This window comes from Entelurus aequoreus, linkage group LG14 (assembly GCF_033978785.1).
Source record: "Entelurus aequoreus isolate RoL-2023_Sb linkage group LG14, RoL_Eaeq_v1.1, whole genome shotgun sequence".
Lineage (NCBI taxonomy): Eukaryota > Metazoa > Chordata > Actinopteri > Syngnathiformes > Syngnathidae > Entelurus > Entelurus aequoreus.
Genome location: NC_084744.1, coordinates 52,684,111 through 52,709,023, shown reverse-complemented (window position 1 = coordinate 52,709,023; position 24,913 = coordinate 52,684,111). Strand labels below are relative to the sequence as shown.

The 24,913-nt window shown below is 39.8% G+C and overlaps 3 protein-coding genes across 10 annotated transcripts in view; 1 reads left to right on the top strand and 2 right to left on the bottom strand.

Annotated features, from left to right (window-relative positions):
• Nucleotides 1-1,852: 1,852 nt before the first annotated feature.
• Nucleotides 1,853-5,033, bottom strand: LOC133665436 (uncharacterized). 4 transcript variants are annotated; one of them, XM_062070727.1, is made up of 10 exons: nucleotides 4,907-5,033; nucleotides 4,027-4,397; nucleotides 3,807-3,927; nucleotides 3,579-3,713; nucleotides 3,172-3,492; nucleotides 2,887-3,089; nucleotides 2,632-2,791; nucleotides 2,266-2,372; nucleotides 2,126-2,173; nucleotides 1,853-2,038 (listed from the first exon to the last, which is right to left on the bottom strand). In XM_062070727.1, the coding sequence occupies exons 2-9, from the start codon at nucleotides 4,372-4,374 to the stop codon at nucleotides 2,156-2,158; spliced, it is 1,413 nt and encodes a 470-aa protein (XP_061926711.1). In that variant the 5' UTR covers nucleotides 4,375-4,397; nucleotides 4,907-5,033; the 3' UTR covers nucleotides 1,853-2,038; nucleotides 2,126-2,155. The 4 variants fall into 4 exon arrangements, with proteins under 4 accessions (XP_061926711.1, XP_061926712.1, XP_061926713.1 ...); XM_062070728.1 differs by having other exon boundaries at nucleotides 3,196-3,492; XM_062070729.1 differs by having other exon boundaries at nucleotides 3,223-3,492.
• A 4,939-nt stretch (nucleotides 5,034-9,972) lies between these two features.
• On the top strand, nucleotides 9,973-22,548 carry skp1 (S-phase kinase-associated protein 1). 2 transcript variants are annotated; one of them, XM_062070176.1, is made up of 6 exons: nucleotides 9,973-10,129; nucleotides 10,636-10,735; nucleotides 10,797-10,870; nucleotides 16,260-16,403; nucleotides 20,420-20,560; nucleotides 20,648-22,543. In XM_062070176.1, the coding sequence occupies exons 2-6, from the start codon at nucleotides 10,639-10,641 to the stop codon at nucleotides 20,681-20,683; spliced, it is 492 nt and encodes a 163-aa protein (XP_061926160.1). In that variant the 5' UTR covers nucleotides 9,973-10,129; nucleotides 10,636-10,638; the 3' UTR covers nucleotides 20,684-22,543. The 2 variants fall into 2 exon arrangements, with proteins under 2 accessions (XP_061926160.1, XP_061926161.1); XM_062070177.1 differs by having other exon boundaries at nucleotides 9,987-10,129; nucleotides 10,639-10,735; nucleotides 20,648-22,548.
• A 1,672-nt stretch (nucleotides 22,549-24,220) lies between these two features.
• The window catches only part of tcf7 (transcription factor 7), a 108,289-nt gene continuing 107,596 nt past the window's right edge, over nucleotides 24,221-24,913 (bottom strand). For all 4 annotated transcript variants that reach the window (XM_062070166.1, XM_062070167.1, XM_062070168.1 and 1 more), the window contains one exon: nucleotides 24,221-24,913. This exon is cut by the window's right edge and continues 696 nt beyond it. The gene's annotated coding sequence lies outside the window, so the exon portion shown is untranslated.

Genomic DNA, 24,913 nt, shown 5'->3' with positions numbered 1-24,913 from the left:
AACAATTCTGAAATGTTTATATTTTTGTAAGGTCAACTTACAAAATCAGCTTTATTGTCCAAGTATGTTTGACACACAGGGAATTGAACTTGGTACTGTGCTCTTTTTGTTCAAAGTAAGAAACAAAGACAAATACAACAACTACGAGAGTACAGTATTAAAACATTAAAGAACACAAAGGACATATTGTAAAAGACATTAGCACAGAGCTGATGCAACCAACTGCCACTTCAGAGGTGCTATTTCTACATACAGCTACAAAAGTCAAACAGAAAAAGAACAATAAATAATACATATTGCACACATATGATTGAGCCATGCATAAATTAACAACAAAGCAAAACAAAAACAGTTTTAAACACCCACATACACCGCAGTGGCCTCTGCAGTGTTCCACGCCATCGTCTTCTGGAGCAACCAAGAGAGCCAACTCCTTCGTAGGCTGCCCACTAGCTCTCGCCCAATGTCCGGTGCGCATAGATGATGATCGAGAATCCGTCCAGGGAGACCGAAGTACATCCCGACGCTCAACGCCGCATTTCCTCCGGTCTCTCCAGGCGGTCTCCGGTGGAAACATGGCCAGGGCTACCCGAGGCAGACCCAAAAGACTTGGACTTTGACTTAGACAAACTTTAATGATCCACAAGGGAAATTGTTCCACACAGTAGCTCAGTTACAAAGGATGGAAAGTGTAAGGATGGAAAGGATAATGCAGGTATAAAGTAGACTAAAAATGTACCGTAGTAGCAATATAAAATATAACGTGTAATATTTACATATTATATATATACAGTATATGATATATACTGATATATTATATTTTTATATAATATATACAATATATAAAATTTACCATGTACAATATTACAGTATATGTAACAGCTGCAGCATAAAATAGAGAATAGATCCAGCAGAAAATAGACATAGACAATAATAGAAAAAATAAAATAAAAATAAATTAGTAAAAATAGACAAGAGCACCCAAAAGCAGCGCATATGTCATAAAAGTGCCACTCCACGTGGCACAGTCCCAAAGGTCCCGAACCAAAAACACACAAAAACAAGAGGAAAACACAAGCGCTCAGAGCCACTACAGCAGTGCCATCTTAGAAAAAAATGAATAAAATAATTATTGTACAGAAATGCAAATACATTATCACAAATGTAAGGCATTAAGGAAAGATAACAAATTGAGAAGGCTTAAAAAAGTTAAATATGTGAATATTTACACTTGAAAATGACCGGTAGGAGGCCACGGGGAAGACCCAGGACACGTTGGGAAGACTATCTCTCCCGGCTGGCCTTAGACTTAGACAAACTTTAATGATCCACAAGGGAAATTGTTCCACACAGTAGCTCAGTTACAATGATGGAAAGTGTAAGGATGGAAAGGACAATGCAGGTATAAATAGACTAAATATAGCGATATAACATATGTACGTAATATTTACATAATACATGTACAGTATATTATATATACTGATATATTATGTCTATATCATATATACAAAATATAACAATTACCATGTACACACATGACAATATTACAGTATATGTGACAGCTGCAGCATAAAATAGAGAGTAAATCCAGCAGAAAATAGATATTAAAAACAAAGAGAAATAACTAACATAGAAGGTGTCAACCCAGGTAACAAGTGAACGTTATGTGAACGTTAGGAGAATGTAGTGGCATTGTTCTGGGAACGTTAGTTTATAACGTTCAAAGAACGTGAGGTTGTGGAGTTCTAGCTTGGTTAGCAGAACGTCAGCCAAGAACGTTTAGGAACATGCTATTTGCATCTGTTTTTATGCTATATTGTCAGGAATAACACTCAAACAGAAATTTCAACAGAATTAATTCTTTATTAGTGATAACTATAATACAAATGGAATGGAATGCAGTGGTCTTGGTCGTGCGCGTCAGTGTATCCTGCCCCTTCTTGGTTCTCTTCCTGGAAGTAAATCCATCCATCCATCTTCTTCCGCTTATCCGAGGTCGGGTCGCGGGGGCAGCAGCCCAAGCAGGGAAACCCAAACCCTGGAAGTAAATAATTATCACAAATATAACAAAGACAGCACTGGAATGTAGATTAATTTAATTGAATTAAAACATTGGCATAATTACTTTATCATTTTTCCTTTTTTGTCCTCCCTCTTAATTCCTCCTCTTCTCCTGCAAGTAGTTATAATTGCAAATTCAAAAGACATGCAGTGGAACTTCAATAAAATGGAATTCAAAATTGGGATATCTTATCTTCTCCGTACCTCAAATTTTGAACCTCCCTTTCGAAAAGTGGCCAGTTTTAGGACCTCTCCAAGCTCACAATCCACTTCAGCTGTGGTCGTCTGCTTGTAAACACCCCTGCATGCCTCTGCAATCACCAGCACAATTTAGAATTCCCTTTAGAATAAATACTGTAATAATAACAGCTAGATGGACCTTGTGAGCATACATGCAACATCATTCACATTGACGTCCCACTGGGGTGAGTTTTCCTTGCCCGTATGTGGGCTCTGTCCCGAGGATGTCGTTGTGGCTTGTACAGCCCTTTGAGACACTTGTGATTTAGGGCTATATAAATAAACATTGATTGATATGTTCAAAGATGCAAACCTATTATTAACACTTACTATTTATTATTCTGTAAAGGGGCAAGTCCTCAAACGCCACTTTTCCTGACTTTCCACGGAGGCCAAGCTGCTCCAGGACTTTGTTTGTGGCAATTTTCCTCAGCATTGTCCTCACCGTGTCTGCCAAATTCTGCCCACCAAGAGCAGTAAGAGCTTTCACCTATACAAATAAATAAACAATATTGTACTTGATTAGAAATTGTTTTTTGATAACTGAGCAAGATATTTTTGCAGTGGGGAATTAAAACTAATTACCAGCTGCTTTCTGAGCAGAATATCAGTGTCGAGCCGTTCACAGAAGGCCTTCAGCTGCTCAAGAGTCTCGAAAGGTTTCTCAATGAGATCTTGAACATCCACAGATTCTGGCCCCACAGACTGTGCTGCCAGCCCTCTCAGCATGCGCATAATTTCTCCCTGGTTCTCAAGTATATTTTGAACTTTCATGTTCAACTGGAAAACTGCAAAGACAACAAAAGTCAGAGAGGTAATTCGTATTACTGCCCGTTGTAACAGCCTGTTTAACACCACCTATCAACTAACGTTCACTGTCAAGGGCATTCCTACTGCTTCTTGGAGCGGTCTGGTACTGACTCGTACTGGCTGGAGTGGTCTTGTACTTGCTTGAGCTGGATGCATTATTCCTGTCTGGACTGAGCCTGGAAGTGCTGCTTCTCGCTGGGCTGTGAGGTCGGCCTGGATGCCTTGGAGTGCTTTGGTATTGGCTGGTACTAGCTGAAGTGGTCTGGTACTCGCTGGAGATTGGAAAGTTAAATTGTGGGAGCTCTGGCAGTGGGGGTGCCTGGACGAGGATCTGTGGTTTCTCTTTTCTGCACTTCTTTTTTGGCCGAATTTCCTCTTCGTCTAAACCAACGAAGACAATAAAATGTATGCACCACTAAGTAGTGTTTGAGTATTGTAAGTAAACAGTCTTTGAAAAGTGAATATACCGTCAGCATCAAACACATCTCCCTCATCGTTTCTATAACGTTCAGGGGTGATGTGGCTCCGTTTGGTTGACACTTCTTCTGGGCTCGAAAACATTTCAGCTTGTTTTTCGTATTGAAGGGCCTTGTCAAAGTCTTCTGCAAAATTTCAAAGTATGCTGATGACTCAAGATGAATCTAACTTATGTTGTTTAAAATATACATGATATGACTTTGACAATATTCCCTTACCAGTCAATGTTTTCCTGAAAACCCGAATTGGCAGCCTATCCCAGACTTCTTTGTCAGGAATCTCAGCTTTCCGGATTCTGGAGTGGGTAGGATTTGGCCTTGGCCAATAGCAGAAGCTATTCTGAAGATAAAATAATCCAGTCATGATGAATGACATAATAATTAATAATAAGCTACAATATTATGCCTATGCACAGTACTTTTCAGAAAAAGTAATAACCTTTCCATGATCTTCTGTCCATATGGTTGGGACAGCAGCGACTGAACGTTCACCAAGGAACTCAACGACCACAAAAGAAGGAGCCATCTGAAAAACTTTCTTGAGTAGCTTCAAAAGGCTGTCCAATGCATTATGTTTGACATGATATTCGGTTGCCAACAAACTCAAATGATCTTCAAAGCAGTCACTATCACTCTCATTTTCTGAATCAGATGACAAGGTGACATGATGGTCGATTAGTCTCCAATCAGCATCATTTTCATCAGGCTCATCACTATCAGGGCCACTGTAGGTGGCATTGTCAGCACCCGCGGCAGTGCAGGAAGCAGCAGTCTCCGCAGCATCCATGTACTGAAGGCTGGTCACTGTTTCTGGAGTTGATAAGATTGTCGTGTCATTCTCTTGCTCGCTATCATCACTCTCTGATTCTAAAGTTGACTGTCCGCATTGCTTCTTCAAATGCCTAGTTCTGGCAGCCCATCTACGCTTATAAGCCCTCTGTTGAAACTTCTTCATTGTGTTTATTCTATAAAAAAAAATAAAAAAGGAAAATGGGTTGCCCTATTATCGCCCACACGGAACTATAACGTTCACGGAGCGTTCAGGCAGCATTCAAACCATGACACTGACGGGGCAAATTATTGTTTAACTAGGCTACAGATAAATCCACCCTTCTTCAGAAGTCATTCGTTGGTCTTTGGTCAGTTTGGAAACTTTACAAGAGCCAACCTGCACGAGAAATGTATGCTAGTTAGCGCCGTCCGTTGAGCATGGCGCTCATTTGACACAACGCTAAAACCGTAAAATGGTCTGAAATTAATCATGTAGGTTGGAAATTGTTATACAAAAACGTGCTTCGTATTTCACTCTATCTACTTACATGTGATAAATGGATGGCGCACCAAATTGCTTTAAAATCGGGATTCTGGAAGTAGTTAGCCTTCGCCCTTCTTTGTCTCACGGAGCAGCTTCAATTGTGCATGCGTGCAGTCTTCTACTTCTTCTTCTCCTTCTTCTTCTTCTTCTTTTGATTTTTATGGCGGTTGGCAAGCAACCTTGTGTGTGCATTACCGCCACCTACTGTGCGTGCAGCCTTGACTCAGCCGGCGTCAGATTGTTCACAAAACACAACACTTTCGCAGAAAGTTAGGGAAACGTTACAACATACTGTATAAAAAGTACATTTGCGAAAAAAACACTTATAAAAGCCTAACAGTTGCTGTTTCCATTGCAGGCAAATTATATTTGGTATATAGATGAGAACGTTCTAAGAACGTTCTAAGAACGTTCTAAGAACGTTCTTAGAACGTTCTAAGAACGTTCTTAGAACGTTCTTAGAACGTTCTTAGAACGTTCTCATCTTGCATAACCAAAAGAGAACAATACAGTAACGTTACGTTAACGTTAGGTGTTACCTGGGAACATTGGCGTTGTTAGGCCTATTTTAGGGGGGCTCAAGCCCCCCTAAATAATTTGGTGTTAATTTTCTTATTTTTTTTATATATATTTTTACAAATACATGCCATACATTCATTATAAAGTGGCCCGAATATGAGTTTAAATAAATAATCATATAACCTGTCATTATTCACTCAGTTTCCCCTCACTTCATAGCGTAAGGTAGAGAGCCCCTTTAGTGCGTCGGTATCCAATCCATTCCACTTGTTCATATAGAAAATGCACACATCACTCAAAATCCAGTCCGCATTTTCTCTGCGACCGTCCTTGCGGTCCTGCAGGTGTACGAAGCACATTAGCACACAGCACTGCAGAACAAAGAACCTTGTGTCTGCAATTGTGAATAATTTAGTTTTTAAGTTTTGTGTTTCTTGTAGAATCTATATAAAGTAATATGCATTAGCCTATTGTTAAAATAATGAAAACAACATCATTAAATATATTTGTTTTATTGTATTGTTACATTAATAGCTGTTGTATTATTATAGGATGGCTTGTTAAACATTTCATATAATTTTCAGAGGGTGGAAAAACCAAGACATTTAATATAAAATGCAAAATGAATAAATACATAAAAAGAAAAAGAAAAAAAATGGTTAAAAGCCATCGTCCCGGGGAGCATTTAATTTCGTCCCGTGCATTTTTTTTACCGTCCCCGGGACGACAGGACTATGTTAATCTCAAGCCCTGGAAGTTACATTTTATTTTTTGCATTATTTGTTTCAGCATTGCACTTTGAAGATGGTCCCTCAGCTCTTTGACAGCTTTGGCTCTTTTTCAGATCAACTAGGTCTTTCTTATTTACAGTACATATAAAAGTTTCTAATTTCTATTCAAACTTCCATATATATTTAATTTCTTTAACGGCTTGCCATAATATATACAAATCCCGTTACCATATGAGTTGGGAAATTGTGTTAGATGTAAATATAAACGGAATACAATGATTTGCAAATCATTTTCAACCCATATTCAATTGAATGCACTACAAAGACAAGATATTTGATGTTCAAACTCAAAAACTTTATTTATTTTTTTGCAAATAATAATTAACTTAGAATTTCATGGCTGCAACACGTGCCAAAGTAGTTGGGAAAGGGCATGTTCACCACTGTGTTACATGGCCTTTCCTTTTAACAACACTCAGTAAACGTTTGGGAACTGAGGAGACACATTTTTGAAGCTTCTCAGGTGGAATTCTTTCCCATTCTTGCTTGATGTACAGCTGAAGTTGTTCAACAGTCCGGGGGTCTCCGTTGTGGTATTTTAGGCTTCATAATCAAAGTCAAAGTCAAAGTCAGCTTTATTGTCAAACAACTGTTTGTACAGGACATACAGGTGGACGAAATTACGTTCCTCTCACAACCACGGTGTCTATAAATATAAAGTGTAAAAGAAGAATAAAAAAGACAACAATTTAAACAGTCGCATGAGGGGGGGGAAAAATATACAGGGGAAGAAGATAATACCAGAATATCTATAATATCTATCTATTGTATATACAGTATTGCAACGTAAGTATTCAAGTATTCAGATGGGAGTGCAAAGTGCAATGTAAACAGTGTAAACAGTTAAAACAGTTAGCAGCATTTTGAGTCCGGAGTAAAGTGGCTAAGTGATAGATGGTGTGTGTGTGTGTGTGTGTGTGTGTGTGTGTGTGTGTGTGTGTGTGTGTGTGTGGGTGAGTGGGGGGGGGTGGGGTGTAGTGTCTCAGTTCACAGTTCAGATCAGATTGCAGGGCAGAGTGAGAAGGGGGGGGGGGGGCCGGGAGAGAGTTCAGCTTCCTGACAGCCTGATGGATGAAGCTGTCTCTCAGCCTACAGCTTCGAGCTCGGAGGCTTCTCAGTCGTCTGCCGGATGGCAGCAGTCTGAAGAAGCCGTGTGAGGGGTGTGTGATGTCGCCTGCCACGCGGAGTGCTTTGCGTGACAGGCGTGTGTTGTAAATGTCCTGGAGGGAGGGGAGGGGGGCACCGACGATCTTCTCAGCTGCCCTAACTGTGCGCTGCAGCGTCCTGCGGCAGGACGCCGTGCAGCCTCCGTACCACACAGTTATGCAGCTGGTCAGGATGCTCTCAATGACGCCCCGGTAGAAGGAGTGCATGATGGAGGCTGAGGCTTTTCCTCTTCGCAGTTTGCGGAGGAAGTAGAGGCGCTGTTGAGCCCTCTTGGCCAGTGATGCAGTGTTGGTCTTCCAGGAGAGGTCATCTGTGATGTGCACACCCAGGTATTTGGTGCTGCGCCACACATTTTCAATGGGAGACGGGTCTGGACTACAGGCAGGCCAGTGTAGTACCCGCACTCTTTTACTATGAAGCCACGTTGATGTAACACGTGGCTTGGCATTGTCTTGCTGAAATAAGCAGGGGCGTCCATGGTAACGTTGCTTGGATGGCAACATATGTTGCTCCAAAACCTGTATGTAACTTTCAGCATTAATGGCGCCTTCACAGATGTGTGAGTTACCCATGTCTTGGGCACTAATACACCCCCATACCATCACACATGCTGCCTTTTCCACTTTGCGCCTATAACAATCCAGATGGTTCTTTTCCTCTTTGGTCCGGAGGACACGACGTCCACAGTTTCCAAAAACAATTTGAAATGTGGACTCGTCAGACCACAGAACACTTTTCCACTTTGTGTCAGTCCATCTTAGATGAGCTCAGGCCCAGCGGAGCTGACGGCGTTTCTGGGTGTTGTTGATAAACGGTTTTCGCCTTGCATAGGAGAGTTTTAACTTGCACTTATAGATGTAGCGACCAACTGTAGTTACTGACAGTGAGTTTCTGAAGTGTTCCTGAGCCCATGTGGTGATATCCTTTACACACTGATGTCGCTTGTTGATGCAGTACAGCCTGAGGGATTGAAGGTCACGGGCTTAGCTGCTTACGTGCAGTGATTTCTCCAGATTCTCTGAACCCTTTGATGATATTACGGAGCGTAGATGGTGAAATCCCTAAATTCCTTGCAATAGCTGGTTGAGAAAGGTTTTTCTTAAACTGTTCAAAAATTTGCTCACACATTTGTTGACAAAGTGGTGACCCTCGCCCCATCCTTGTTTGTGAATGACTGAACATTTCATGGAATCTACTTTTATACCCAATCATGGCACCCACCTGTTCCCAATTTGCCTGTTCACCTGTGGGATGTTCCAAATAAGTGTTTGATGAGCATTCCTCAACTTTATCAGTATTTATTGCCACCTTTCCCAACTTCTTTGTCACGTGTTGCTGGCATCAAATTCTAAAGTTAATGATTATTTGCAAAAAAAAAAATGTTTATCAGTTTGAACATCAAATATGTTGTCTTTGTAGTGCATTCAATTGAATATGGGTTGAAAAGGATTTGCAAATCATTGTATTCCGTTTATATTTACATCTAACACAATTTCCCAACTCATATGGAAACAGGGTTTGTATATATAGATATATTATATACAAGCCAAATTATCCCGATCCAGATATTACTTTAATTCAAGTAACTAAATAATATTTCCAGGGCTTGAATTTACAACCATTTTAGTCACATATGTGCCCAAAATGTAATCTGTGCAACTTCAAAATATTTGGGAACAAACAATTATTGTATTGTGAGCGAAAGTGGTGGCATTATATAGCCTCTATGTTGTGACTTAATAACATAGAGGCTAATGCCATGACTTTCATTGTGTTTCAGTGTATCTTGAAGAATCATGCAAGTAATAGTTTCTTGTTGATGCTGTAAACAAAATGTCACTGTGCAAACCCATGTTTGTTGTTGTACTGAACACAGATTGAAAATAAACCCACTGAAATAATAAAAATAACAATGATTAATTTCTAAGTCTTTGTTAGCCGTTTGTGAAGTTTTGTGCTTGTGCGCTACGTTCGATCGCATCCTGTGCATCTCCTGGGGGCTAAGCCCCCCTGTCCTTAAAAGCTAGTGACGCCCCTGCCTGGGAAGTAATAGACAGATATCATCTATTGCTGTATGGCGAGTGATTATACAGCTGGATGGCCTGGAAACGTCCCGGGATCCCCCGGGAGGAGCTCGACGAAGTGGCTGGGGAGAGGAAAGTCTGGGCTTCCCTGCTTAGGCTGCTGCCCCCACGACCCGACCTCGGCTAAGCGGAAGAAGATGGATGGATGGAAAATACATAATATGTTATGGAACTTGCGATACAATTTTAGAATAACACACACTGACACACAAGTTAAAAAAAACAACCCTACATTATTATAAAACTATGATAGAATATTAGTCATATAATAAAAACGTGACAATTGCAATAAATAAATGACCTCGGAACTAAAGTTCACGCATTGTTGTTAGCCGGAACCTTTTCACGAACCTCAATGTATTTAAGCATATACGTTTTTTTTATTGAGTATAATTGTGCACAGCTGTAAAATACAGACCTAAATTATATTTTATACATTAATGTTATGTTTTTGGTTGTTTAAAACGGGTGTTTGTCTCGGAAACATGACAAAAATAAAGAAATATAAACACCCCTTCCTCCCGCCTCCTCCCCCTCCATGTTGTGACAAAGCAGCGCCGAGTGCGGACTGGAAATACTTTTTTCTTCTTCTTCTTCTCTTCTACTGCTTTTAAGAGACTACAGGCCAATTATTCAGTATTGTTTATAAGCAAACACGCATTTACGGTACGTTTGTCCATACAATGTAAGAGTGACGTGTGTAAAATGTTTGTTTGACCGCTGTAGCTTGCGGTTGCTAGCAGGCCTGCTAGAGTGGTGCTAGCAAGCTAATGCTAACAGCGAGTTTTAACAAATATTTTGCATTTTGAGCATAGGTGTCACAACAAGAACAATGTTATGCTGATTATGTGTTAATAATGTATTATGTTTTTTAAAGAGGGGCCGTGACACGGTTAGCATTAGAATACTAGCGCCTAGCGGCGCTTATAACTTATATTTATTTATTAAATACAACTTCCAGATGTTGGATTATGCCAACGTTTGCGTACGTACGTCTTCTTTTCATCGCAAAATGATGCGAAACTGAAGTGGTTCGTCGTCACCAAACGACAATACTAAAACAGTAGCTAAGTTGTTGCTGTACCGCCATGGACTTCCAACTGAAATGAGTGGACAGCAACCCGTTTTATTGACAAATACATGCAAATACTGTTATTGTTTGTGTTGAACAGAAGATGCCCACTATAAAGTTGCAGAGCTCCGATGGGGAAATTTTCGAGGTGGACGTGGAAATAGCCAAACAGTCCGTGACCATTAAAACCATGTTGGAAGGTAAGTGATTATATGCTTTTAAATTGAAGTGCAAAGTACAATATTTTGTTTTATTTCACAGATTTGGGAATGGACGACGAAGGAGACGACGACCCGGTCCCTCTTCCCAACGTCAACGCGGCAATACTTAAGAAGGTAACTCACGTAATATATTAGTATTCGCAGTAGGGCTAGGCGATATAAATGATAAATGATAAATGGGTTATACTTGTATAGCGCTTTTCTACCTTCAAGGTACTCAAAGCGCTTTGACAGTATTTCCACATTTACCCATTCACACACACATTCACACACTGATGGCGGGAGCTGCCATGCAAGGCGCTAACCAGCAGCCATCAGAGGCAAAGGGTGAAGTGTCTTGCCCAAGGACACAACGGACGTGACTAGGAAGGTAGAAGTTGGGAATTGAACCCCAGTAACCAGCAACACTCTATTGCTGGCACATCCACTCTATCAACTTCGCCACGCCGTCCCTACAATATGGCCTTTTATTAATCCGTCAATATTTTTAGGCCATGTCACGATACATCTCAATATTTTGCCTTAACCTTGAATGAACACTTGATGCATATAATCACAGCAGTATGATTATTCTATGTGTCAACATTAGGGCTGGGCGATATATCGATATACTAGATATATCGCGGGTTTGTCTCTGTGCGTTATAGAAAATGACTACCGTATTTTTTGGACTGTAAGTCGCAGTTTTTTTCATAGTTTGGCCGGGGGTGCGACTTATACTCAGGAGCGACTTATGTGTGAAATTATTAACACATTACCGTAAAATATCAAATAATATTATTTAGCTCATTCACGTAAGAGACTAGACGTATAAGATTTCATGGGATTTAGCGATTAGGAGTGACAGATTGTTTGGTAAACATATAGCATGTTCTATAATCAGGCCTGGGCAATTATTTTACTCGGGGGCCAGATTTAGATTAAAAAAAAGTGTGTCTGGGGCCCGGTATATCTATCTTTAGGAACACTAATACAAAACCTCACAATAATGATTGAAAGCTAAAAACGTTATGACAGACCGCCATAAAAAACGGAATGGCATTTGACATTTTTTTTTTACTGAATGAGACACCCAGAAAGTGCATGAAAATAAAGAATGTGGGATTTACATTATTAACTATGAATGTTAAAACACTGATTATTGACAACATATTTTACAATCAACTGAAACGCAACCAAAATGCAACAAACATAGTGAAAAAAACCCCACCTACAATCTGAGATATCTCATAGTGACCACAGTTAAGTAATTAGATGAGCATAGTAACTAATTAGATGACCATAGTCACTAGTATATGATGCAGATTCCAAGCATTGAAAGACTTAGTATAGTTGAAGACTTCCGGTCATTAGAAAACATGACTGCACATCATAATGGCAGCTACACTTTCCATCTTAAACATCTAAAACAATTATTTGGGAATGTCCGGCGGGCCAGATTGAAAAGCTCAACGGGCCGCATGTGGCCCCAGGGCCTTAATTTGCCCAGGTCTGTTCTATATGTTATAGTTATTTGAATGACTTACCATAATATGTTACGTTAACATACCAGGCACGTTCTCAGTTGGTTATTTATGCGTCATATAACGTACACTTATTCAGTTGTTCACTATTCTTTTTTTATGTTAAATTGCCTTTCAAATGTCTATTCTTGGTGTTGGGTTTTATCAAATAAATTTCCCCCAAAAATGCAATTTATACTCCAGTGCGCCGTATATATGTTTTTTTCCTTCTTTATTATGCATTTTCGGCCGGTGCGACTTATACTCCGGAGCGACTTATACTCCGAAAAATATGGTATATCGTGATATTCGAGTATACGTTCTCACGCAGTTGCTTTTAGCTGCGGGCATTACACTACAGGCTCTTCTCACTCTTTGTTGTCTCTCCTTCTCACAGAGACAAAAAACAAGCGCACCTTCTTACATACGTCACTTACGTATACGCCTTCGCGGAGCAGATAGGTAGCGGCATGGCGGTTAGCTGTGGTGCGAGTGGTGTAGCGGCATGGGTAACATTAGCTGTGGTGCGAGTGCTAATAAATGATAAATGGGTTATACTTGTATAGCGCTTTTCTACCTTCAAGGTACTCAAAGCGCTTTGACAGTATTTCCACATTCACCCATTCACACACACAGTCACACACTGATGGCGGGAGCTGCCATGCAAGGCGCTAACCAGCAGCCATCAGGAGCAAGAGTGAAGTGTCTTGCCCAAGGACACAACGGACGTGACTAGGATGGTAGAAGGTGGGGATTGAACCCCAGTAACCAGCAACCCTCCGATTGCTGGCACGGCCACTCTACCAACTTCGCCACACCGCCCCTATACGAGAGAAAGAAGGTGCGAATCTGGTAACAAATGAAGGAAGAGTTAATTCCCAAGAAAAACAGTCCGGTGGTTTGGCTTCAAGTGGGAATATGTCGAACAGACAACCATAATTTTGTCAAGTGTGGGGCAAAAGTGTTGCTACAAAAAGTAGCATTACTGCTAATATGTAGCATCATTTGAAAAGTCACTCGCTAGAGAATGAAGAGTGCTTACTCTGCATGTCAACATCTCCGTTCGGTGCCACACCAACAAAATGCAGAGGCAACCATTTCCACATCAACACCGTATGAAAAAAATAGTTAACAACAGAAGGAGATAACGTCCGCAGTAAACTACCACATAGCGAAGGACATACACTGTTTGATTTCATATTATGCAGCTCATTTTTAATTGACACTTATTGAAATATCTTGTGTGACATCATGCACAGAAGTGCACTTTATTTGTTTTAAACTATTGTAGTGGCGTTCTGTACAAAAAGTGCACTTTAATTTAGTGTTGTTTTGATATGTCATCTTAGTGACATCATGCACAAAAGTGTATGTTTTAAAATGTCTCTGAAAATCTTGCACTTTCTGTTTTGAAATGACATGAATGTTTGTGCCACTGCTTAATAACTGTTTAATAAATACAGTTTTGGTCTATTGACTTAGTTGTGATTTCCCTCTCTGCATGAAAGTTTAAAATGAGCATATATTAATGCAGTATGAACAAGAATGTTTTAATGTAGACACATAGAATCATCATACTGCTGTGATTATATGCATCAAGTGTTCGTTCAAGGCTAAGGTAAAATATCGAGATATATATCGTGTATCGTGACATAGCCTAAAAATATTGAGATATTAAAAAAAGGTCATATCGCCCAGCCGTAGTCTACATTAAAACATTCTTGTTCATACTGCATTAATATATGCTCATTTTAAACTTTCATGCAGAGGGAAATCACAACTAAGTCAATTGACCAAAACTGTATTTTTTAAACATTTATTAATCAGTGGCACAAACATTCATGTCATTTCCAAAACAGAAAGTGCAAGTTTGTCAGATACATTTTAAAACAAGCTATTAGTGCACATTTGTGCATGATGTCACTAAGATGACATATCAAAACAACACTAAATTAAAGTGCACTTTTTGTACAGAACGCCACTACAATAGTTTAAAACATTGATGTCACACAAGATATTTCAATAAGTGTCAAATAAAAATGAGCTGCATAACAGGAAATCAAACAGTGTATGTCCTTCACTATGTGGTAGGTTCCTGCGGACGTTATCTCCTTCTGTTGTTGACTATTTGTTTCATACGGCGTTGATGTGCAGGTTGCTTCGGCATTTTGTTGGTGTGGCACAGAACGGAGATGTTGACATGCGGAGTTTCAAGCACTCTTCATTCTCTAGCGGGTGACTTTTCAAATGGTGCTACACATTAGCAGTGCTGCTACTTTTTGTAGCAACGCTTTTGCCGCATTCTTGTAAAACATCTTCCTGCTTAAAGCCAAACCACCGGCAGACGATGGACTCCCTGCTGTTTTTCTTGGGAATTAATTCTTCCTTCGTTTGTTACCACACCTCTAGCATCACAGCTAACTTTACCATGCCGCTACCTCTCTGTTACGCAGGAGTGTGTGACGTTGCGCTTGTTTTATGTCTCTGTGAGAAGCAGAGACAATAAAGAGTGAGAAGAGCCTGTAGTGTAATGCCCGCAGCTAAAAGCAACTGCTTGAAGATGTATAATAATAATAATAATAACTGGGATTTATATAGCGCTTTTCTAAGTACCCAAAGTCGCTTTACATGTTAAAAACCCATCATTCATTCACACCTAGTGGTGGTAAGCTACTTTCGTAGCCACAGCTGCCCTGGGGTAGACTGACGGAAGCGTGGCTCGAATATCACCATATAGTCATTTTCTATATCGCACAGAGACAAACCCGCGATATATCGAGTATATCGATATATCGCCCAGCCCTACCTTAGAGGAAAATCTAATTCAAACCATTCGTATGCTCGTACAAAACCTTTAGTATATCAGTATGTGGAATTAAATTATGGAATGGACTAACCAAAGAAATCAAACAAGGCACCAATATGATTCAGTTTAAGAGACTGTTCAAACTACAAGTGTTCACAAAGTACACAGAACAAGAATTATGATGAACATCTTGAACCCCTTTTCTTCCCTTTTTTTATTTTATTGAGACTGATTGATTGATTGATTGAGACTTTTATTAGTAGGTTGCACAGTGAAGTACATATTCCGTACAATTGACCACTAAATGGTAACACCCGAATAAGTTTTTCAACTTGTTTAAGTCGGGGTCCACTTAAATTGATTCATGATACAGATATATACTATCATATATACTATCATCATAATGCAGTCATCACACAAGATAATCACATTGAATTATTTACATTATTTACAATCAGGAGTGTGGAGGGGGGGTGGGGTGGGGGGATATGGACATCAAGTAGTGGACATAGAGAGAGAGAGAGAGAGAGAGAGAGAGAGAGAGAGAGAGATCAGAAGGCATAAGAAAAAGAATCTGCATTTGATTGTTTACATTTGATTATTAGCAATCCGGGGAGGGTGTTAGTTTAGGGTTGTAGCTGCCTGGAGGTGAACTTTTATAGCGGTTTTGAAGGAGGATAGATTATTTATGTATTTAATATTTGTTTGCTTACTATATTATTTATTTATTATTTATTTGTTCACTGTTCTGTTACAGAGAACAGGGAAATTGAATAAAATTGCTATGGTATGAAAAGGTGTAGGATTAAATAAACTCTTATTCCTCCTACTCCTTTTCGGACGTGCTGTAATGAAACAACTGGAATTGTGTGATGCATCACATTGAATCGTATGCAAGTTCCAAATAAACTGAACTGAATTGTAACCTTCAAAAATAGTTATAGTGAAATAGGAAATCGATGTTTAAATGTATTGTGAGATTTTCTGTTAAAGCCAACATTGACATTTTTTGTACTTCCCTTTATTTTGAAAGTATTTGGAAGTAGCGAAAAGTATCTATACATTTCGGTACCGTGGTTGGATCCCTGGTAGGATACAGTATGTTAAAGTCCTAGTTCTTCCCAAATGTTTCAGTTGCAAATCTTGTTTTCCTGTTTGATGTGTTCAGTGTGTGTTTGTGTGTGTGTGTTGCCAGGTGATCCAGTGGTGCACCCACCACAAAGACGACCCCCCTCCCCCCGAGGATGACGAGAACAAGGAGAAGCGCACCGACGACATTCCCGTCTGGGATCAGGAGTTCCTCAAAGTGGACCAAGGCACCTTGTTTGAGCTCATTCTGGTAAAAAACAACAATAATAATAAGTGGGTTGTTTACACGGTGTGTGTGTGTGTGTCATGTGATGAGTTAGAAGGTATGTTGTCCACGTGTTCGACAACATTCTACTGTGGACTTCCAGAAAGTGAAACCCAAGTCAACCACGGTCTAAAGAGAAACATGCTTCAGCTTGAAGGTCTGCCTTCCGCTTGTTCCTAGTAGGGCTGTACTGATCCCATATTGATATCCGAAAAAAACAAGTATCGGATTATATCGTTTACTTGTTCAAAGCCAGTTCACATCTAAATGTCCTCCAATAAGCACACATCTTTTTGTATTTTACTAAAGTCACTTACAAAACATGCTAGACTATAGGCTACTAGCAGCTACACAACAGCTAAGCACACAAGCAAGACATATGTTATAATATTGAACAATAAAACAGCACATTTGTCAATTTAAACAAAATCAAATAATTACAGTTGCGAATTAATTACACATACAAAGAAGTGTATTAGAAAAAGTGTCCAGTAACACACGTGTCCACATCATTCATGAGCTTAACGACATGAATTATGTGACCAATAGGTGTCACCCAAAAACGTATCACTTTAAAGGCTTAGTTGGCCACATGCGTGGACAGCACCTTTTAGCTTTTCTTTCCAAAATTGTGTACACTACTGAATTGGGGTCTTATGGCCGCTTATGTGGACACTTATACTGCCATCTGGTGGTGTCAGAAGAGTATAACATACAATGGATTTTGGAAAAAAAAGTGTAAAAATAAGAATTAGCATGTCACTAAACATGAAGTACACGTTTGTTACTTATGGACTAAGTGCATCATATCAAAAGATGAATCTTAGTTTTTATTCTAATTAGGGTCCAATAAGCCCAAATAGCAAAGAGAAATAAAAAAAGCATGTAAACAAACTGCTTGGGCCTTAAGAGATAGCATAAGTGTGTCATAAGGTTTTTATTATATACCTACTGTTTGTTGTTCTAAGAGTAATTTCCCTTTATAAAGCCTTTTCTGACTTTTCACAACAAAAAAAAGAGTAGTGCTGATCTCGCATTCGATTAATACCAGTATTGATGTTGGTATCGTATCAGAAGTGAAACATGTAAGAGGGTTAAAGCTGGGCGATATGGCTGAAAATTGTATCACGATATGTTTTTTATATTGATCTATATATCAAACTGATTGATATTTTTTATGACCTATTTAACCCTGCCAATAAATACACTGATATACTTTACTTACCAAAGATGCGATTTACCAGTGGAGAAGGTGTCTGGTAGGATCACCCACGGGTAAGGGGGTACAGTAAATGCAGTAGATTTGAAGGTAGTTGCAGTTTAGAGACACTAGATGGCAGTAGTGTACAAGCTATTGAACACTACACAGGAAGTTGGGAAGCTTCTAATTAAACAAACACATTGGAAGTGTCAGGATGTTGCTACATAGTTAATACTTTTAAGTGATTGGCTGTTGGCGTGTACTTCCATTTCTCAGTGATACTTCCTGTTTCCTGTTTTGCTAGGTTCCCACAGAGCGCCAGAAACTCCATGCAACAAACCTTGCTTCATAACTTCTGGTTTCTTCCAACCCAAAAATAGAAGAACATATCAAATGTTTTATCGAACGCATTTGATATTGATATCGATTATGTTGAAGAGAGAAGAAAAACTTGCATCTTTCCCAATAAGACTCATGGCAGTACTCGTTTAAAGGGTTTCACTTTTTCTTTTTTAATACATTTGCAAACATTTTTACATTTCTGTTATTTTCTGTCAAGATGCGCTGCTGAGTGTATATTAATGAGAAATAAGTAACTTTTTTGATTTTAGCAAATGGCTGCAATAAAACAAAGTGGAAATTTGCAGTTGTATAGTAAACATTGTGTCACGTCCTAACTTTTCCTCATCGGAATTGGGCAGTTGTATTTCGGACGTTGCGTCACGTCCTAACTCATCCTCCCCGTAATTGGGCAGGTGTATTGTGGATGTTGCGTCACGTCCTAACTCGTCCTCCCCGTAATTGGGCAGTTGTATTTCGGACGTTACATCACGTCCTAACTTGTCCTTCCCGTAATTGAGCAGTTGTTTTGTGGATGTTGCGTCACGTCCTAACTTGTCCTCCCCGTAATTGAACAGTTGTATTGAGGATGTTGCGTCACGTCCTAACTTGTCCTCCCCGTAATTGAGCAGTTGTATTGTGGATGTTGCGTCACATCCTAACTTGTCCTCCCCGTAATTGAGCAGTTGTGTTGTGGATGTTGCGTCACGTCCTATCTTGTCCTCCCCGTAATTGAGCAGTTGTATTGAGGATGTTGCGTCACGTCCTAACTTGTCCTCCCCGTAATTGAGCAGTTGTATTGTGGATGTTGCGTCACGTCCTAACTTGTCCTCCCCGTAATTGAGCAGTTGTATTGAGGATGTTGCGTCACGTCCTAACTTGTCCTCCCCGTAATTGAGCAGTTGTATTGAGGATGTTGCGTCACGTCCTAACTTGTCCTCCCCGTAATTGAGCAGTTGTATTGTGGATGTTGCGTCACGTCCTAACTCGTCATCAGCGTAATTGGACAGTTGTATCTCGGACGTTGCGTCACGTTCAAACTCATCCTCCCCGTAATTGGGCAGGTGTATTGTGGATGTGGATGTTGCGTCACGTCCTAACTCGTCCTCCTCGTAATTGGGCAGTTGTATTGTGGATGTTGCGTCACGTCCTAACTTGTCCTCATCGTATTTGGACAGTTGTATCTCAGATGTTGCGTCACATCTTAATTCGTCCTCCCCGTAATTGGACAGTTGTATTTCGGATGTTGCGTCACGTCCTAACTTGTCCTCCCTGTAATTGGGCAGTTGTATTTCGGATGTTGCGTCACGTCCTAACTCGTCCTCTCTGTAATTGGACAGTTGTATTTCGGATGTTGCGTCACGTCCTAACTTGTCCTCATCGTAATTGGACAGTTGTATTTCTGACGTTGCGTCACATTCTAACTCGTCCTCCCCCGTAATTGGGCAGGTGTATTGTGGATGTTGCGTCACGTCCTAACTCGTCCTCCCCGTAATTGGGCAGTTGTATTGTGGATGTTGCGTCACGTCCTAACTTGTCCTCATCGTAATTGGACAGTTGTATCTCAGACGTTGCGTTACGTCCTAACTCATCCTCCCCGTAATTGGACAGTTGTATTTCGGATGTTGCGTCACGTCCTAACTTGTCCTCCCTGTAATTGGGCAGTTGTATTTCGGATGTTGCGTCACGTCCTAACTCGTCCTCTCTGTAATTGGGCAGTTGTATTTCGGATGTTGCGTCACGTCCTAACTTGTCCTCATCGTAATTGGACAGTTGTATTTCTGACGTTGCGTCACATTCTAACTCGTCCTCCCCGTAATTGGACAGTTGTATTTCGGACATTGCGTCACGTCCTAACTTGTCCTCATCAGAATTGGACAGTTGTATTTCGGACATTGCGTCAAGTCCTAACTTGTCCTCATCGGAATTGGACAGTTGTATTTCGGACATTGCGTCACGTCCTAACTTGTCATCGGAATTGGGCAGTTGTATTTCGGACATTGCGTCACGTCCTAACTCGTCCTCATCGTAATTGGACAGTTGCATTTCTGACGGTGCATCACGTTTTGACTCGTCCTCCCCGTAATTGGACAGTTGTATTTCAGACGTCACGCCCTAACTTGTCCTCATTGTAATTGGACAGTTGTATAGTAGACGTTGCGTCACGCCCTAACTTGTCTTCCCTGTAATTGGGCAGTTGTATAGTAGACGTTGCGTCACGCCCTAACTTGTCCTCCCCGTAATCAGGCAGTTGTATAGTAGACATCGCGTCACGTCCTAACTTGTCCTCCCTGTATTTGGCCAGTTGTATAGTAGACGTTGCGTCACGTCCTAACTCGTCCTCCTTGTAATGGCGCAACTTGTCGTCCTTTAGGCACATGGTTTTGACAGCAGCGCCTCTGCTGGTGGCAGCTCAGTATCGCAGCGATACCGCTAAACTGAAGATGATTTTGTCTCCCAGGCCGCCAACTATTTGGACATCAAGGGTCTTCTGGACGTGACGTGCAAGACGGTGGCCAACATGATCAAAGGAAAGACCCCCGAGGAGATCAGGAAGACGTTCAACATCAAGAACGACTTCACGGAGGAGGAAGAAGCCCAGGTCAGCGTCCTCCACGCTCAAAATGTTTCTTCTTCTCTTGCCTTTTTACTGTCTCTCTAACACTTTGTCCTGTTTTTTGTCTGTCAGGTGCGCAAAGAGAACCAGTGGTGTGAAGAGAAGTAAACGCTAACACTGGATAGGAACTGTCCTCTTGCTGGTTGCACTGCTCTTGTTCATACTTGTTAATATTTACACCACTCGTCCCCTCACCTGTGTCTTCTTTCTACCTGTCCCCGCACCTGTGTCCCCTAGCTTCTACCTTCTGGAATAACATCTCCCCAATATTTAAATTAATAAGTCGTGGCTGTTAGCACACGCATCGTCGACATTTTTAGCATCTTTTTTTTTTTTTTTACTGCTTCGTCTTAGTTGGTAAATCAGACTTTTTGTGGACAATAGAAGAAGAAAGTGCGAATTAGAATATTTACTGTCTTGTTGAAGTGAGTTTTGTTTTGGCTCGCTAAATCCTAACTGACGTCGCCTCGCAGGGAAAGAAAAAAAATGTTTCACACATCGCTTGATAATTTTGGGAGTAAATAAAATACTGCAAAAAAAAGAAAAGAAAATTGTGTTAAGTTTTTTATTCCAGTTTGAAATGTACCTTTAAAAACATCCTTTTAAATATTTAAACAAATTCAATACACCAAAACAATTCTAGTGTAAAAAAAAAAAGAAGTAATTTCTCTGTACAACTTGACATTGAAACCAAAACACTTAAAAGTATTGCTTTAAGAAATGGTAGCGGCTAAAAAGTACTTTTTTTTTTAGGGGCCGGATGTCCCTTTGCAAAGGGACAGAGGACCCTATTGTTTTTCTAGCGTTTTATTCTTTATTATTATACCACCGCCTCTTTGAGCTGTAATTTGACCCCCTTAACATGCTTCAAAACTCACCAAATTGGACACACACATCAGGACTGGCAAAAATTGCGATCTAATCAAAAAACCAAACCCCAAAACTCAAAATTGCGCTCTAGAGCCCCCTAGGAAAAAAACTGACAAAACTGCCTGTAACTTCCAGTAGGAATGTCGTAGAGAACCCCTATGTAGGTCTCACTTAGACTTAGATTTCATACACTGACATCCTTCAGCAAAAATCAACAGGAAGTTTGCAATTTCCCCTTCAAAACAAAAGTTTTGTAAAAACAAGTCACCTTTGCCTATTTGAGCTATAATTTGCCCCCCTTAACATGCTTCAAAACTCGCCAAACTGGACACACACATCAGGACTGGCAAAAATCGAGATCTAATAAAAAAACCAAACCCCAATACTCAAAATTGCGCTCTAGCGCCCCCTAGGAATAAAACAGACAAAACTGCTCCTAGGAAGAGAACACAGACAAAACTGCCTGTAACTTCCAGTAAGAATGTCGTAGAAAAACCTCTATGTAGGTCTCAATTAGACCTAGATTTGCAATTCCCCTTCAAAACAAAAGTTTTGTAAAAACAGTCACCTTTGCCTCTTTGAGCTGTAATTTGACCCCCTTAACATGCTTCAAAACTCACCAAACTGGACACACACATCAGGACTGGCGAAAATTGCGATCTAATCAAAAAACCAAACCCCAAAACTCAAAATTGTGCTCTAGCGCCCCCTAGGCAAGGCAAGGCAAGGCAGCTTTATTTGTATAGCGCTTTTCATACACAAGGCAGACTCAAAGTGCTTCACAGACAACAAAGTGAAATGAAAGAAAATAAAAGCAAAATTAAAATGCAGACAATAAAAATAAAAACAGTGCAGACGTTAAAAGTTAAAAGATTAAAAGATTTAGCTGAAAGCTAAGGTGAACATAAAAGTCTTCAGTCTAGTTTTAAAAGTAGTGAGAGTTGGGGAGAGTCTGACATCTTCAGGAAGTTTATTCCAGCTATGTGTTGCATAGTGACTGAATGATGATCTCCCTTGATTTGACTTTACTCTTGGAACCGCTAACAGATTGGTCTCAGAAGATCTTAGTGATCTAGAGGGCGTATATAGTGGGAGCATATCAGTGATATACTTGGGCCCTAGACCATGTAGTGATTTATATGTGAGCAGGAGGATTTTGAAATCTATTCTCTGATGTACAGGGAGCCAATGTAAGGATTTAAGAATTGGTGTAATGTGCTCACATTTTTTGGTCTTTGTTAGAACTCTAGCAGCAGCGTTCTGAACAAGCTGTAGCTGCCTGACAGTTTTTTTGGGAAGACCTGCAAGGAGACCATTACAATAGTCTAGCCTACTGGTAATAAAGGCATGTACAAGTTTTTCTAAGTCTTGAGCTGACATGAGCCCTCTAAGTCTTTTTACATTTTTGAGGTGATAGTAGGCCGATTTTGTTACTGATTTGATGTGACTGTCGAAATGTAAATCAGAATCTAAAATAACCCCAAGATTTCTGGCTTTATTTGAGGTTTTCAGGGACAGTGATTGAAGGTGTTGGATGACTTTAAACCTTTCTTTTTTAGCACCAAAAACAATTATCTCAGTTTTATCTTCATTTAGTTGTAGGAAATTTTGGCACATCCAGTGTTTGACTTGCTCAATGCACTGGCACAGAAGATCTATGGGGCGATAGTCATTTGGTGATAGCGCTACATAGATTTGGGTGTCATCGGCATAGCAATGATGGTCAATGTTATTATTTTGCATGATTTGTCCTAGTGGGAGCATATAGATGTTAAATAAAGTCGGCCCCAAGATTGAACCTTGGGGGACTCCACACGTTACGTTGGTTGGTTCTGATACAAAGTCACCAATGGAAACAAAATAGTTCCTATCTTGTAGATATGACTTGAACCAGCTTAAAACTGTGCCTGAGATCCCCACCCAGTTTTCCAACCTGTCCAAAAGTATTGAGTGGTCGACAGTGTCAAATGCAGCACTGAGGTCCAAAAGCATTAATACTGAAGTTTTGCCAGAGTCTGTGTTTAGACGGATGTCATTTATAACTTTAAGAAGGGCCGTCTCTGTGCTATGAAGAGGTCGAAATCCTGACTGGAAGTTGTTGTGGCAGCCAGTAGAAGCCAAGAAGTGATTTAGTTGTTGGAGGACATGTAGGAATAAAACACAGACAAAACTGCTCCTAGGAAGAAAACGGACAAAACTGCCTGTAACTTCCAGTAGGAATGTCGTAGAGACATGAAACAAAAACCTCTATGTAGGTCTCACTTAGATCTACATTTCATATATTGACAACCCCCAGCAAAAATCAACAGGAAGTTTGCAATTCCCCCTTCAAAACAAAAGTTTAGTAAAAACAGTCACCTTTTTTCAAACATTATTTCCTCTGAGCGTGTTTGTCGTGTCGGCTTCAAATTAGCACAGGAGAGAGATTGAACCCTTCTGATTAAAAGTTGATGAAAGAGTTTTAATTACTGCTTCGGTTTGGATTTTATGTGCCGTCAAAGTCGGTCCCGTCCATCGCTGCTTGCAGCTTTAATTTTTTTTACTGCTTTGTCTTAGTTGGTAAATCAGACTTTTTGTGGACAATAGAAGAAGAAAGTGCGAATTACAACATTTACTGTCTTGTTGAAGAGAGTTTTGTTTTGGCTCGCTAAATCCTAACTGACGTCGCCTCGCAGGGAAAGAAAAAAATGTTTCACATATCCGTTGATGATTTTGGGAGTAAATAAAATATTGCAAAAAAAAGAATTTAAATTGTGTTAAGTTTTTTATTCCAGTTTGAAATGTATCTTTAAAAACATCATTTTTAAATATTTAAACAAATTCAATACACCAAAACAATTCAAGTGTAAAAAAAAAAAAAAAAAAAGTCATTTCTGTGGCGTTTATATGAAACTACAGGCAACATCGCCCTCTGCTGGATGAACACGGAATTGTTCAACTTGACATTGAAACCAAAACACTTAAGTATTGCTTTAAGAAATGGTAGCGACTAAAAAGTACTTTTTTATTTTTTTTACTGCTTTGTTTTAGTTGGTAAATCAGACTTTTTGTGGACAATAGAAGAAGAAAGTGTGAATTAGAACATTTACTGTCTTGTTGAAGTGAGTTTTGTTTTTGGCTCGCTAAATCCTAACTGACGTCGCCTCGCAGGGAAAGAAAAAAAATGTTTCACACATCGCTTGATGATTTTGGGAGTAAATAAAATACTGCAAAAAAAAAAGGAAAATTGTGTTATGTTTTTTTATTCCAGTTTGAAATGTATCTTTAAAAACATCATTTTTAAATATTTGAACAAATTCAATACACCAAAACAATTCAAGTGTAAAAAAAAAAAGAAAGTAATTTCTCTGGTGTTTACATGAAACTACAAGCAACATCGCCCTCTGCTGGATGAACACGGAATTGTTCAACTTGACATTGAAACCAAAACACTTAAAAGTATTGCTTTAAGAAATGGTAGCGACTAAA

Excerpts from the sequence above, each read along its gene's own strand:
- skp1 (XM_062070177.1), top strand. The coding sequence starts at position 10,639 with ATGCCCACTATAAAGTTGCAGAGCTCCGATGGGGAAATTTTCGAGGTG. Across the intron at positions 10,736-10,796 it reads CATTAAAACCATGTTGGAAG|ATTTGGGAATGGACGACGAA; the intron begins GTAAGTGATTAT and ends TTTATTTCACAG. Across the intron at positions 16,404-20,419 it reads CCTTGTTTGAGCTCATTCTG|GCCGCCAACTATTTGGACAT; the intron begins GTAAAAAACAAC and ends TTTGTCTCCCAG.
- LOC133665436 (XM_062070727.1), bottom strand. The coding sequence starts at position 4,374 with ATGGATGCTGCGGAGACTGCTGCTTCCTGCACTGCCGCGGGTGCTGAC. Across the intron at positions 2,792-2,886 it reads TTCTGCTCAGAAAGCAGCTG|GTGAAAGCTCTTACTGCTCT; the intron begins GTAATTAGTTTT and ends TTATTTGTATAG. Across the intron at positions 2,373-2,631 it reads CCTTTACAGAATAATAAATA|AGGCATGCAGGGGTGTTTAC; the intron begins GTAAGTGTTAAT and ends TGGTGATTGCAG.